The 15,439-nt window shown below is 51.9% G+C and overlaps 2 protein-coding genes across 2 annotated transcripts; one reads left to right on the top strand and one right to left on the bottom strand.

The window, feature by feature from the left end:
• The first annotated feature begins 123 nt into the window (after nucleotides 1–123).
• On the top strand, nucleotides 124–11,679 carry TGME49_203760 (hypothetical protein). Its single transcript, XM_018779269.1, has 11 exons — nucleotides 124–1,793; nucleotides 2,815–3,069; nucleotides 3,647–3,790; nucleotides 4,599–5,055; nucleotides 5,420–6,179; nucleotides 6,986–7,512; nucleotides 7,999–8,097; nucleotides 8,679–8,760; nucleotides 9,055–9,167; nucleotides 9,519–10,391; nucleotides 10,821–11,679. Exons 1-11 carry the CDS (start codon nucleotides 966–968, stop codon nucleotides 10,871–10,873), a joined length of 4,191 nt encoding a protein of 1,396 aa, XP_018637339.1. The 5' UTR covers nucleotides 124–965; the 3' UTR covers nucleotides 10,874–11,679.
• Nucleotides 11,680–11,729: 50 nt separating this feature from the next.
• TGME49_203770 (hypothetical protein) lies at nucleotides 11,730–14,841 on the bottom strand. Its single transcript, XM_018779270.1, has 3 exons — nucleotides 13,834–14,841; nucleotides 13,134–13,356; nucleotides 11,730–12,826 (listed from the first exon to the last, which is right to left on the bottom strand). Exons 1-3 carry the CDS (start codon nucleotides 13,994–13,996, stop codon nucleotides 12,496–12,498), a joined length of 717 nt encoding a protein of 238 aa, XP_018637338.1. The 5' UTR covers nucleotides 13,997–14,841; the 3' UTR covers nucleotides 11,730–12,495.
• Between the last annotated feature and the right edge of the window lie 598 nt (nucleotides 14,842–15,439).

Genomic DNA, 15,439 nt, shown 5'->3' with positions numbered 1-15,439 from the left:
TGACACTCGAGAAGCCATTGCCAGCCTGAAACTGGAGTCCCGACATCAAAAGGCGCCTGGGCGCCCCTTCATCTTCGGTCTCAACGAAATTCAGAAATGCCGAACAGACTGAAAACAGACAAAGCGAAAAGATGAACTCGCTTTCGAAGGGTTTGAGTTTGTGTAGAGGGTGCATCGACGACCGGCAGCGTTTCCTTGACGCTGAGCATGCGCTAGAACCGACAACGAGAGACTGAGGGGTGAGCTGGCAGAGACAAGAACAATTGCTGTTTTTGTGGGCTGACCCATTTTTTCCCTCTTAGACCCTACCTCGTTTTCCGTCTTCTCTGACACGCCTCGCTTCGACAGAAGCGGCTCGGGACACGACTGCCAGTTTGTTTTTTCTCGAGAGTCTCGCGTTCGTCCCTTGAGGTGGATTCGCGATGGCCCATCGGTGGCAGATTTGTACTCCCTCTTTTTTGGCAGAACTCGTTTGTGTCCCATTCAGCTGATAGCTGCGGCATCACTCCCGGGTCTAGAAGACGTTCGAGACTGCCGCTGTCTTTCATCGCTTCTCCCGCCCTTTCTCCGTCAATGCTCTTGTCTGTTGTTTCTGCTGTGTCGACTTTTTTGTGCGCACTCTCTGCCTTTTCACGCGTTCCTTCCCTCGTCTCTATCTCCTGGTTGCGTTGCTCGCGCTGTGTTCCGTCGTCCACCCCCCCCCCTCGGCTGCCTGGAAGAGGCATTATGGCTTGATTAGCAACCAAAGGAGCCGAAAAACGTAGAGAAGACCATCTTCTCCGTCAAAAGGGAGGCAGCTGAGCTGTGCGAGACAACCTCGCCAGGAACACACATCTACAGACGCGCGGCATGTAGTGAAATCTGAGTCGGGACGGGTGCGAAAAAGCCTCATTTCTTTCGTGGCCGGGTTCCCATCCGCGGCCGTGTGTTTCGTTTGCTGCTTCCTTCTTTCTCCTTCGCGCAAAATGACACCCCAACTCTCTCCCCGCTCTACGCTGCATTCGTCGCGCTCTGCACGCGCTTCTGCCAAGCCTCCGAAATCTCCTTCCGGCTCTGCGCAATGCGCGGGCGACCGGCTGTTGTGGGTCGTCGACGCTCACGCGTCAGGCGAACTTTCCACGGCTTCCGCGCTTCGCGCCTTGTCCCTTCTGCTCTCCTCCGATAACTGGGTCGTCTCCGCAACAGGTATCAGAGACATGATCCTCGTCGCCGAGCGGCTTGCGCGGTGCTTTCGTGGCCAGGTGGGCGAGGAGCAAAGCGAAAAGAGGGAAAATCCGCGTGAGACCAAGAATGGAAAGCCCCAGAGACATGCCTCTTCGACCACGACGGCAGACGGCAAGGATGTTATACCGGCTGGTGACTGTTTGACGGACAGAGCCCAGAAGGACTCAGAGCGCGTCTGTGTGGCCTGTGCCGCCTCTGATCTTTGGATAGACCGGGCACAGGCCTCTCTGCGTCTCCTGCGGAACGAGACGAACTGGGGCCGGGGAGACATGGATCTGCTGGTCGCTGCAGCTGCGACTGGCCGCGGCTCTGGCGGAGGGGCTGGAAGCCGAGCGGCCCAAAGACGACGCAGGAAGAAATGTCGAGAGGGCAGAGAGGCCGTCTCCCTCGCTGCGTCTGCGCACGATGGCGACGACAACCACGATGAAACAGAAGAGACAGGAGGTGTCCGGGCCAGACAGCCCGACGGAAACAGCGGGGACAGTGACGGCGCTGCGCTGGTGAAGGCTGTCACCTCACTCACACAGGCCATCGCCGCCAGAATCAGAGTCGAAGCTAACCGGAAGCAGGTGTGCAGCATCGAGGGGAACACAAATGCAACTGTTGATATAAAAGACAGAAGCAACGAAGAAACGGCGAAGCAAAGACCTCCCGGAAGTGATGTACCGGGATCGATGCTTGAGAACGGCCTCTCTCTGGAACCGCGACACAGCTACACCAAAATCGGAGCAGGAGAGGGGAATTCGCGTCACGCAGAGTAGCTGCAAGCGGTTAACGGCCACTTTGTTTAAATACAATTTTTAACATTTCTTTATTAGAAGGTTCTCTAAATAAAAAATTTAATTCTTGATTAATATTCACTTTTTCAATTTAATCCTATCGATTGAACTATATTTTGTTTTATATAATTGAAAAATTCGCACATGCCACGGTGCTCCGTTTGTTATTTGTCTGTTCTCCGTCATGCGTTTGTCATTTTCTTCTCCTTTTGGCTGCCGCTTGCTTCCGTCGTTTCGCGGTTGTCTCCCTGTGGTCGAGGGCGTTTCCCCATTTGCGTCGTTCACTTCCACTGTCTCCTCTTTGCTGTCCTCCGCAAACAGCCCGTTTGTCTGATGGTCCGCAGTCCACGGGCGCGGGATGCACCGGCCCACGAGCGCAACACTGAGCCTCCTAAGGAAGTGTGATGCACAACCGTCGCAAAGAGTATGCGTTTCTCAAAAGTGTAGTCATATTCAGTATCCTACGCACTGTGGGTTCTCCATTTAGTTGGCTTAAGTGGTACAGGATCATATCTACGTAGAATGTGACCGTGAATGTAGCAAGGCCATATGACCTGGATAGCTTATAAGTAATCCTGTCTCAAAGCTGATTACTCCCATGACGGTGCTGCTGATCATAGTAACATCTCAGAGGCTCTGCGAGCGACCAGACGAACGCCCCGCGCGAACGGATCCGTCTTGAGGCAGCCTGGGAAAAGTAAAGCGGAAGCGCTGGCTCGGCTGCGGAAGCCGCTGCTGTGAAAAGCCGTGGATGCAGTGTCGCACGAAACCATGTATCTTTTGTCGCTCGAGTGTCTCCAATTCTGTGCAGTTCTGCCTCCCAACGCTGACATCGCTGGTTCGACGCCTTCACCGCCTCGCGCTCCTGCCGCTTCTCCAGCCTTCTTCGGAGCTGCCGCCGGAAACGCTTTCGCCCGTATCTTCGTGGCTCCTTCTGGTCGACCTCTTTCCTCCCCTTCGCAGGGTTCTCCGCGACAGCGTAACTGCGGTGCTGGACGTTTTGGCAATGAAACCGGGCACACGGGCCTTCTCAGTTTCCGAGGAGGAAGGCTGCTTCACTTTGAAGGTAAGGAAAAAACACACATAAGTTAAGAGCGAGACCATCCAGGCCACTTCGGTGGTTACGGTTTAGGATCTCCTTATGTCTTGGGGATTCATCTGTGATGTTGGCAGCTTTCCATTTTGAATACACGAATGGCGATGTGCCCAGAGTTCATGAAGAATTTGAGTCAGTGGACAAGCCTTCATTTGGGTGCAGACTCGGATCTTCTTTACCATTATAGGTAGTGCATCCCTGCAAGCGCCGTACACTGTCTGAGACCAATTAGCAATTAGTTTCGAAATTCGTACCGGAGTAGTTAAATGCTTTCATGGCTTCTAAATCGCCATCATGGGGTGTCTCTCTCTCGGAGTCCCGGTGCGCGTGGCATCCTATGCACGGAACCTGGCGGCCATTCCGGCGTTCGTCAAGTACCGATTGTTTCTCTGTGCTCTCTGCTGCGTTTTAGATATGCCGTGCATGATCTGTTTTCTTCTTCTTCTTTTTCACGTTCTGTCCCGCCGCCTTCTCCGTAAGATCTGACTTTCTTTGTCACCATTTTAATTCCTCACTCTTGTCTTTCTCTCCGGATGCGTGTCTCCAGAGCGCGTGCGCAGAAATGCTTCACCACGTGCTGCACCAGTCTGCCAGCCTCTCTCTCTTTTCGTCTTCTCTGACTTCCCTGTCATCTGCCCTCCGATCTAGTTGCTTCGATCTCGCCTTCGACGAGAACGAGGACTTGGCTTTTGTAAGTCTCTTTGAAAAGCCAGAAGCCTGTGTTCGTTCCCGCGCCTCGCACTAGGCGTGTGCGGTTCAGGAGGATCCTACGCGTTGTCGGTTGTATGTATGCGGATAGCTGCATGGTAAAACAGCTCACCCCACATCTCGGATGCAGACGCAGGTGTCGCACATGCAACAGTGAATCCGCCTGTCTCCCCTCGCATGCACATATACGGAACCATATGCACATATATTTATATTCCCTTTGTATACGAAGAGTCAGTCGGCCAGTGCTAGTGATTGGTACTCAGGAACGTGGTGCGCCACTGAATATCTGTCTTTTTGTGGATTTTGTCGTAAAGGCAAGACAGTATATTTTTCTCGCTTCTATGGTGTTTGCGTCGGCGCTCTCTGACCGTGCCTGCAGCTGCCTATTCACATGTCTTTTCATCGGCTACGGCTTCTTTTCCTGTTTGTGCTGGCTGGACCTTTCGGTTTCGCACTCAATGCCTCTTCGCCCCGACTGTCAGTCCCGCACGTCGACTGAGGTCCCCTCCGTTCGTTTTTCACTCTGTTTTGTTGTTTTCCATGTCTGCGGTCCTTGCCATAGCCATTTTCCCCCTCCCCTTGTCTGTAGCAAGAGCTGTTTTTCTTTTCTTCCGTTTGACCGTGGACTGAAGGTCACTCAGGCGCTGTGGCTGTTCGCTTCCTGGAGGGCGAGCTGCATTTCGTTCCTTTTGCACCCAGTTCGATTCAGTTTGTGCCGGAACGTACCGGCAGCGTGCAAATAATCTCTGCTCATGTGCTCGAGTTCCGTTTCGCTTCGTTCTGTGCAGTACGGACGCTCGACGCTCTGCCGCTTAACTTGGATCTTCCGGCGCACGTCAGCTGCAGCGGCTTCTCTCGCTGCGTCCGGCTCGTCTCTCGCTTCAACGTCAACTGCGCCCCAGGACGAAGGGCAAGAGCATCAGCTGTCCTTCGAAGCCATCTTTGAGCAGACAATCGTCATTTGCAACAGCCTTTTCGATCTGTGTAACACCTTCTTAGGGTCGGCTTTAGAAGACGGTAGCTCGACAAAGGGCAGGGGCGGAAGCCAATCCACAGCCAGGCGCTTTCGCATGCAGGGCCACCAGGGGCGGCAGCCGATCTCTGCTTCTCGTACGAGCGAAGGAGGCTACGACGAGCGAGAAACCAGCGGGGGTTTGCCAGAGGCCGTCAAGCACTTGCGGGCGAAGAACGAATTCCAGCGAGCCGTGCGGGCGATTCAGCTGCTAAGAGACCTTTTGCTTTTCGGTGAGGCTCGCAGATAGCTAGCAGCGAGTGAGAAGGGAGGCCACAGCGTGAGAGAGGAAGGACAGAGAGTGGCGAAGACGAGGACGATTAGGAGAAACGCCAGTGAAATGAGCAACTAGAGAGAAGCGGAAACGACACGAGTGAGAAAGGCTGGTGCTTCATCTGCATACGTTATCGGGAGAAGTCAAAGGGAGTAGAACAGCAGGCATGGACAACAGTGGGTTGATCGAATCACCCAAGACAGAAAGGACGAATCTGTGAAACTTTCTCCTTCTGGCTTCCTTTTGTCACTCCTTCACGTGGTGAATCCCTTCATCATCTGACCGCTGCATTTCTGTACTTGCGAAATGTCTTTTGGCCTCAGGAAGTGGCCAGGCGGTCCCCAAGGAGGGCGCTCTGGGTGTGTCTCTCGCTCCTTTCGAGCGTGAAGGCGGACGCTTCATGGTTGTCAATGTTTCTGCCTGCTTGGGCCTGCTTCGCGCGTTCCTCGACACCGTCATGTGTGTGTTCCACAAAAAAGCCGAAAAGAGCTTGGGCATGTCAGACAGTCACGCAAGCGATGACACGGACGATGCGTCCAGCGAGGCAGAAATTGAAGCGTTGTCGGAGCCAGAAGAAGACGGGGAGGGAAAGGAGCGAACCCCCCGAAAGCGTGGCAGAGATGGCAGGCAGATCGCGGTGAAGGGGAACCACATGCAACTGACTAACTCCCAGGGTGATCACGGAGACCAAAAGAGGAATGGGAAGACACTGCCGAAGTGGATGAAGGATAAAGACAGGTCTAGACAGCCGAACCTCGGTATATCTGCGTCTGGGTCTAACACTCAGAAACGCGATCAGCAGAGCGAAACAGAAGACGAAGACAGGTCAGCAGATCCAGGTGGCGACGGACGAAAAGCAGCGTGTCAGGTGCCGTTGGCGAACGCGTATCTCAACAGCGCTGAATCCCTGACATTGTATCAGCATCTCCGTCTCACAGAAGCAGATGTCTTCTCGAGCCCTCTTCTGGAATATATTTTCACAGCGACAATTGAGTGTGTGCAAGCGTTGCTCGACGTTACCGGAGATGCAGGAGTTATGGCCGATGTCACTGGATTCGCCTCGTTCGCCAGGACGCTTCTGCAGTAGGTCGTGTTACTCGGGACCACAGTCTCTTTTTCCATGACGTTCCCCTACACCCGCGCCTGCTGGTTGCTCGTTCACGTCAATTCATATTTATATATATATATATATATATACGCATACTCGATACATATATATATATATATATATATATATATATATACGCATACTCGATACATGCATATATATATATATATATATATATATACGTGACATTATACCTCAGCACATATACGCATACGTATATTTACATAGGTATATATATATATACACATACATGGTGAAGAGCTGACTGCTGTGCAGTCATACATGCGTGTATATGTGTATACATATATATATATATATAGAAAGAGAGAAAGAGAATGAACGCCAAGATGTCCAAAAACAGGAAAAGAGGAGACGCACGCCTGCTGTACACTCATGATCCCTGTAGCTTTGCAGAGGGCATCCGATTCGCTGTCACACGTCACTCACGAAAGCTTGTATACACTGCTCAGTGAACGCTTAACTGTCGACGAGGAAAAAGCAAGCGAATCATGGAGTTACCCGCTACGTATATCCAGACGCCATCATATTGCTGTATGTACGCATGCACGTATGCTATATATATATATATATATATATAGGCATGAATGGGAGTGGAACATAAGAGTGCGTCTATGCAAACCAGGGGTGTATGATGTGAATGATGTTGGCTGTCATATCATTCGCTATTTGTCTGTGATCATTGTGTTCGACTCTTGGTGTTCTCTGCTGAAGTCTGATTTTCCTGTTTCTGTTCGCTTGTTTTCGTTCTCTTTTGGTGCAGGGCGTCAACCATCGATGCGTTACCTTCTATGATAGCAGCTCGCTTTTCTGGTATCATTTGTTCTTTTCTCCACTCCTTGTTCACTACGGCACCGTTTCTCTTCCCTCCGCTCGCAGACCTCTCGGTGGGGTGGACTGCGTCAGTCCTTGAGACCCTGGGCGCTCGTCTTCCGCTGGATTCGTGTTCTGCGTCCCCACACATGCCACCGCTTGAGGAGACAAGCCAGCCGGCGAAAGCCTTCAGAAAGCTTCGCCTGGTCTCGCTCTGTCGTGCTGTCTATGCTGAGCCTTTCTTTCAATTGGGCCAGGTAGCTGTGTCTCGACGGGGAGCTAGCTGCTCGCCACTTGGCGAGTGGAGGCCAGGTGCGCAGACAGGACACCGTAATCGCCGTGCACTCGAGGGAGGCGAAGAACAAGCTGAGGGATTTTCAAGCGTCGACGAAAGGGGACAAGATTCAGTGAAGAAGAGACAGAGACGGAGAAGGGGACACGAAGAAGAGAGACGGGCAAGTATCTTCGCCGAACAAGGTAAGAGAGCCGATTCGACGAGAAAGGTAACCACGGCGGTATTGACTTGGTGGCACGTGGTGGCTTTTCGCAAGAGCAATATTTCTTCTCTTCTTATCCCACTCGACGGTTCGTGCCTCTCTCTAAGCTGTCTGATCGCCCTCTACTGCCCAGCTCCACCAGCAGTGTATAACTAAACGAGCATTTCTCCACAGCATGGCTGTGGCGAACCGCGTATCACCTGCGCTGTCCACGCTTGGTGCGGGGATCACCGAGTTTTGCTTCAGGTGGTCCTCGCTCCTGTTTGGCCATCTTCGCCTCATCTCCTCGCCTGTTGAGTTTCTTCCGCACAGTTCAGCCTGCGCTGTTTCCCCTTGTATGTCCTTCTCTCGAGCTGCTTTGTTACTGCGTCGCGGGTTTGGATCTTTCGGCGTGTGTCCCTGTTTGCGCAAAAGAGTTTTTAGCTCGCGTCTTCTTCACTTCCTCCTGTCTCTCTTGTGCTTCCAGCCTCACTCGCTTCTCTCCAAGATAACGACGGCCTCCACCTCATTCTGTGCGTGTGGCGGGACACCTGCAGACTGCTCGGATTGCTTCTCACTATGGAGGGTACGTGACAAGCAGCACACATGAGAGAGGAAGAGGGGTCTTTCCTGCTTACTGGAGCTCGTTGTTTCAAACGGTTCCTTTAGATCGAAGGCTTCGTTCAGCTGACAACGCGAAGGCCAGCACGGCGACGTTTTCGGCCATCTGGCCTCGCGAAGGCGAACGAGGGAAAATTAACATTAGTGAACCTTTTAAGGGACGTTCTTGGAGCCGGATTAAGCAGCAAACCCGGCAGTATCGGCTGTCTCTTCTTAGTGCGTGAAGGGCCCTGGCATTCAGCATATCGAAACTGTGTCCATTTTGTTTTGTGGTATTATTCTGTTTCTCTTGTGAATACCATACGTACGCGGGTCTGCTTGATTGGTGAAAGGACCTATGTGCGGAGACTCCCTTATTCATATTTTCCTGGGGATCACGTTTGCGCTGTCCATCTGTCTCTGCGGCTACTGCTGCAAATTCCAGAGCCAGCTTTCGCTTCGACCTCAACCTGGTCTGCGTGTTTCTGGTGTATCTTCGCCATCGGTAACCTAGCTGATCTCTGAAGGAACTTGTGCTTCTTTTTTTTCTCTGTTACGTGAATGCAGCTTCACGTTCCTTGCGCGGTGAACTCGCCCTCACCCGCCTTCGAGGAGCGGCTGATGGCATGTGCCTCGACATTCTTCTCAGGTTCGTCTCAGGCTTTTGTTCTGTCTGCAAGCCCTTCGACTGCTCAGTGCTGCACCTGTTTAGTGGCGTGCTTGCTGCTGGTCTTCTCTTTCTTGCCGTGCTTTTCCTTCACCGTATATCCTGCCGTTTCTTGTGTGATTTCTCTCGTGTTGCTGCGTTTTTAGTAGGCTGGTATGCTCGTGGTTTGCTCATCTGTTTCCTGTGCAAACGTGATATGCTCAAATGTCTGGATTTTCCTGCTGGCGGCCTATGCACTCCTCTTCTGTACCTTTTCCCCCTTCCATTTGTTACTAGCGGTCTCGTAGGCCCCACTACTTCCCCCTCTCTCGCGTCGCCTCTCGCGGACATGGTCGTCTCAGACACGCCTAGTTTAACGGCCACTTTGAGACTCCTTCGCACCTCCCTAGGTATGTTTTCTGTTGTAAAGAAAGAACCTCACGTCGGAACGGACTGAGAAACCCAATTTACATTGAAGGTAATAAAACAGATGCATCCTCAATAAACGACGTTACTGGCGCCGATCGCTCAACCACTGCTCAGTTTCTGGACCCCTGTCGTGTGTAAAGACTTCCTGACAGGCGAATGGCTACTCACGCGGATGTTATGTACATGTGTCTGCAACCGTAAAGATGCTCCACGAACGACTGAGATAAATGCTGACGGTACCCGCATGCGTACACTATTTTATGTGCTGGATCGTACACTGGACGCTCTCTCCTTTTCCCGTTTTGCGGCTCATTTCGACTAATTTCTTTCAGCTCGAGGGAGCATGCCTCCGAGCCAACAGACAGTCGAGGCTGTGTCAACGCTCCTAAGCAGACTGAATCGATTTATTGACGGCAAAAGACGAAGTCTGTGGATGGGAGATTCGTGTAGCTCGCCCGGCTCTGGGACGGCAGAGACTGACGATGGACGCCTTTCTGTTCTCTTGGCAGCAATCGAAGGGATTAGGAACTGTCTGTCGCTGAGGCGAAGTTCCGGCATCGTTTCTTGTTTGCCTTCGCTTGTGTCGGAAAACAGTGGGGTTGCTGCATCTCTACAACAGCTTCGCCGTGTCTGGAAAACTGACCTTTCTCGGTCGGCTAAAGGCCAAAACCGAAACGAAAGGTCGAGCTTTGTAGAACTGTATCGAGAAACAGTTGAGGCGCAACTGATATTGGGAGCCATAGAGGCGAGTGAGGAGATGTACAGACAGTCGCGGGCACAAAAACGGGCCAAGGCGAAAGCGAGCGGTCAGCAAGCAGCGCCAGAAGGAGACGCAAGTGACACAAGCAAAGATTCAGACGAAGAGTCTGAAGCGAGGGACGCACATGGTGAACAACCATGCTTGGTCAAACAGGAGCACAAAGAGATGCCACAAGTTGCTCGAGGTAACCAAGTGGAAAGCGTTATGGATGATCGTTTAGAAGAGAAAAAAGAACGAGATGCGGAGCTAGAGGAAGAAGGCAATGCTCCAGCAGGTGAAGACGACGAACCAGTTGACAGGGAAGAGGAGCACGATTCGCGTAACGCAGATGAAAAGAAGGCTAGTGACAATTCGGCAGTTTCCGACGCTTCCGACGCAGGGGAAGATGAAGAAAGCGACAGCGAGGAGCTGGTGTCACTCATAGAGCGCATCCGGCAAAAGGAAGGTAACGCGAGATGAGACACGAGTGCGAGTGCACAGATCAAATCGGCTGGTGCATCGAGAAACACGCACAGGAGCAACAAGCGCTGATCATTAGAGAGACCATTCGAATTGTACAGTATCCATGTCGGTACAGATAAGGTAAAGCACTGACGTTTTTTACCTGCGTATGTGTCTCTGCACATACGTATATATACATGCCGTTTGATACACGTGTACTCTGAGGCATTCCACCGTCGAAGCGTGTGGGCGGATTAGTCCTCAGAGGTGACAGAGCAACGCCTGCGCAGGTCTGAGTCCTACATTAACAACACTGGGCATGCCTGGCAAGTATGCGCGCAGGCAACGCAGTACGCCTCACGGGGCAGCAAGGCTCTGGCGGATGTCCATTCTTCGTGTCTCTCGTTTGCTTTATTCTGCCTGTGTGCTACAGAAGACGACTTCGACGGTTTGCAGTCTGACGACGACAGCGATATGGATTTCTGAGCCCTGTGTCAGTTCTTGAGAGCCGGCGCCGGGTCTCGATTGTTCCAGCCTACCCCTTGCAGCGTGCTCGCTTGTTCACGGCGCTGAGCCCTCAATCACGTGTCCAATCCATGGTGATTCTTGTGACTGCGTTGCATTTTCGTGCCACATATGCCATGGTATGTTTGGAAACCTGCCAGCTGAGCTGTTTTTTAGGTTGGTCGTTTGTATATGGGCTGATCGACGTCGTTGTTGGGGCTGGCCTACGGCATTGGGGCACGAGTCTTTTGCCCAACTGACTTGTGGTTGCAGGACGCGGATGGGACGTTGTATTTCGTCCGTCGCCTAGGATAAGTCGGGGTGCCCCTTTCTGATACTGGTGCAGAACCCCCATCCGCGACCGGGCACTCCATCAGCTTCTCTCAATATTTCACTTGGCTTGCAAAAAACCTCTCACTTCCCCAGGCACTTTGCAGTATTTTTAAACTGTGGATTGTCGGTTCTCCGATCAGTTGACAATGCCTCTCTTGAAGGCTATTTACAGAGAAAACAGGTGCGACGCCAGCACACAGCATATACAGCCCCTCCGCCAAATACGAAACGAGAGGTGATGACCACCATTCACGCAACGCTGATCCGCGCGCGATGAGGACCAAGAATAGATTGTTTACACTGGGAACTATCTCCGTAGACGCATAATCAAAGCTTCCCTACGTACGGATCACAAACACAGAGTGTCAGCATGTTCACCTCGGCAACAGACCACGGACATACTCAGTTCATGCAATTCACAATCTCGGTGTTGAGACTCCTCTCTCCAATACCGCTGCTTTCTGAAGGCCAAGCATGCAGAAAAAAAGCGCCCGCATTAGGGGGCACGTACACACTCAAAAAGTTTATGATCCCTTCACCCATTCAGTAGCATTTCGTTCATTTTTGGTCGCACGATCCAGATGGTCCCAGGTGTCAGTGATACTCTCCCTGCTGCATCTTATATGCGCACCTGAGCTAGGAAATGATGGTATGACTAGGGCCCCTCCAGATCCACCTGAGCTGTTTGTGTCACAGCTCAGCTCCCTTCCTGTCCAGAACTGATCTTCCCGAAGCTGTTTCTTCTTTAACAAGGCGGGCCTGTCTACTCATGGGCATGAACGCTAGTTCTCAATGCAGCATTGCTGCGAAGAAAACGGCGGCGGGAAGCCTCGAGTTTTTCTTTTCAAAGTCACCATGGGACATCCACGCATTGGAGCACACCCTCGTCAGCATGGCAGAAGAAGACAAAGTGGATTTTGTTTGCCTTGCCTTTGTTCCCTCCTGTTGAGCAACGGTGCTCACACGGCCGCTTGTTTATGGAGTCATAGAAGCTCCACAATTGTGGGGCTGACGTTGTTTTGTGTCCGGTATGTAACTCTGCTATATCGTGTCTCCTCAGCATTTCACATCCCCAGGATTATACAGTCGCGTGCCCCGCAGCTTCACACTACTGTCCGGATCTCATTTTCTCCATCTGTGTTGCAAGCCTACTTTTCTTGCCATTCACTTTTGACGATGCAGCTCTCTTTCGTTTCAGTCGACGCCATTCCCAGCCCAGCAATGATGACACATCACGGCGACCTTGCAACATCAGGCGCTCCACAGCTTGGTTATCTCTCACCAATCGGAGGGAGGGGCACATCTTCGTCCGTAGTTCGCGAAGGCACAGACGCTAAACTTTTTTTGCTGAGAGAAGTATTCGCAGTCCAGCGGGCGGTGTCCAGGGTAACGAGAGTGGGGGCTTCTTTAAGCGGATCTCCAAGGTGCGTGTCCGCGATGAACGTGGAAACTGTCCCTTTTGTTTGACCTCTCCGGCCCTTCGTTCCATGTTTGACTAGTGCCGATCGCAAGGGTCTCCCTTCTCCAGCTTCAAGGTTTGGAGAGCTGTGGTCATTTGAATGTTCCGCAAGATGGGATCTGCGCTGCGATTCCTCCGAGATCCTGGACACAGTAGCCATCGCACGACAGGTGAGTCTCCATACTGGTACTCATGTTGACGCGGGGACAGACACAAGGTGTAGAGGAGATAGATGAAACAAAAGAATGCAATCGAACACGTCCGCGCACACCGAGCTCCGCACATACATACACAGTTCAAACTAGGCCCTATGATGATCTACCACCCCAATAATGCGGCTGGAACGTGCTGTCTTTCAATTCACACCAGCATTGCGTCACAGCCTTCCTTTTCCTATGGCCTCTCACGTGGTGGAAAACCGTGATTTCGTCCATGTATTTGTTTACTTACCCGCCTGTCCATTTCTGATACGCGTACATTGCACACATGCAGAGAGCGCAAATAACGCAGACTCCCACAGCAACGAAAACCGCGATATGACCTCCTTTGACGACGCTTTCTTCCGTGCTGCCATCTTCTGGCTGGACAGTTGTAGTCTGGCTATTGTCCTGCGAACCATCACCGTTTTTGTCAGCGTCTGTTTCTAGTCGTCGTACTTGCACTTCCATGCCCGCTATACGACAAAACCAAGACCACAAAAGCTCCATTGTATATTTGCATCCCTGAGTAAAGTACTTAGTATCTTGTTCGGTACGTGACTACAGCAACATGCTGACACTGCGCAGTCTTCTGAGAAAACCTCTACGTTTGGCACCATGGTAGATAAACAACACGGCACACCACATCAGTACGACCACCCCACGCAAAGATGTTAGCCTCCCTGGAGGCAACGAACCAGAGGATAAGGCACCGTCGCCCGTCACCAGCAGAAATGAAGCCTCTGAAGGCTGGTTGCTGGGAACGCACACCTGGCGAAATATCAAGCATACGCATGCAAGACCTCAAGAGTTTTCACATAATCGCACTATTGTGCACAGCGAATGGTTGCCTCGTGACATCACATGAGTTTACAGTTCCTTCGTTCTGAGCTGGTTCTGTCTTGTCTTCATACTGTGAGCCACTTTAGCTATTCCACTGGGTGGCATCATACCTGTCCACTCGCTGGCACCTGCCAGCAGGGAAGCGCCGATCCACAGAACGTCACCGGTGGTTAACAAAAAGACGGGCAAGACGTGTGGCAGTGACACACACGCGTTCCGGGAGACGCGGGTAGCCTGTGAAAAGGGCCACCTCCCTCGGTGAAAGCCCCTCATTCGTACACCGTGAGAAAGCGAGCAGCAAAATCAAAAAGAAGACGAAAATAACCGAGTATCTAGGTTGCCTTTTGGCCACTGATGTGAATCTCCGTTGTCAGACTAGACCCGCCCTTGTTGACAGCTGATTGGGGTATCAGAACTGTTGCAAATTGACACGTCGGGTTGGTTGAGATTTTCCTCGATGAAGAGAAGAATCACCTTGCCCGTCAAGCCGAAGGGCACTGAAGCCAAGGAGGGCTCAACTAGAGGCAAAGTGACAATAGACTGAAACCAGACATGGGGTTAGCAATTTCCTGGGGCGTAGCAACGCCTCCGTAGAATGGAGAAGCAGAGCGAACTCAACGGGGATGGTCCTTTATCGATGCAGAGAATATCCCTCACTGTGTTGTAGGCAACTGCCTACCGAGCTTAGGACTGTTTGATAAGTTGCGTTCGGAGGATTCCCAGTGACTCAAAGAAAGAATGGATCGCTCTGATGATGAATACAACTAAGGCAACAAAACCGTGCAGCACAGACCCCTCGGCTCCGGGCCCCTGGCTCGCCAACGAGGGTTACGCAACCGGGAGCGCTGTAGCTAAATTCGAACCTAAGAAACGAGATTTGCTTCTCACCTCGAGATGAGCTACAGAAAAAAGTTGGGATGCGTTCTCGAGAAAGCAATAAAGGATACGCTGCTTCGGGTGACGTATAGGCGATACCGCGCGAGGGTACCGCAACGCATGGCTCGCTACAGCTTTGAGCCTGTAGCGTCTAGTGTCTGATTGTTCAATCGAAAAGTACAACATACGGATCGCGGACCCCTAACTATCGAACCAGATCGCCAAAGAACCTTACAGGGGGAACAGTCCGCCAAAACAACAGAAGAACAGTCACTTGCTACCTGGAGTTCCCGCGGAACTGCCGCCAAAGTGCATTCCCCCTCGAGCTGCCCTTTCTGTGGCCCATCAGGAGCCGGCCGAGTGAGTGTGTGCGCCCTCACGCTCTTGCAAGGCAGGGTGGCCCTCTGGGGAGGGCAGATCTTTTTTTCAGCCTTTTTCGCCTCGACTGCGTCTATCCAGGACGTGGATTAACAACTGTGATTGCGGCATTTCCGTAGGATGTTCATTGATGCCACATACACAGTGTGGCGACCCTATGTCGCTTTTGTACTGGTTAAGTCCAAACCAAGTGGGCGGAATCTCGGTCTTGTCAGAGAGTATGAGTACTCTGGCGTCAACAACTACTCAAAAAGACTTCGTTTGTAGCAGCCCGCTGTAACTACTGCATTATGATTAGTACAGACATTCAGGCAAGCATACGCATCAGCCGATTTGCTGAGCATGCCCGCTGTGCAGGTGTTCAACAGGACATCCAAATCATTATCGAGGTCAAACGACACTAAATTACTGCCGTATTTTAAGATCCGACGCCAATGCGAAACCGGAAACTCTATCTGGCTG

This window comes from Toxoplasma gondii, chromosome VIIa (assembly GCF_000006565.2).
Source record: "Toxoplasma gondii ME49 chromosome VIIa, whole genome shotgun sequence".
In the NCBI taxonomy this organism is placed as follows: Eukaryota; Apicomplexa; class Conoidasida; order Eucoccidiorida; family Sarcocystidae; genus Toxoplasma; species Toxoplasma gondii.
The sequence above is the reverse complement of the archived record's forward strand: the minus strand, read 5'-3'. Positions and strand labels throughout refer to the sequence as shown.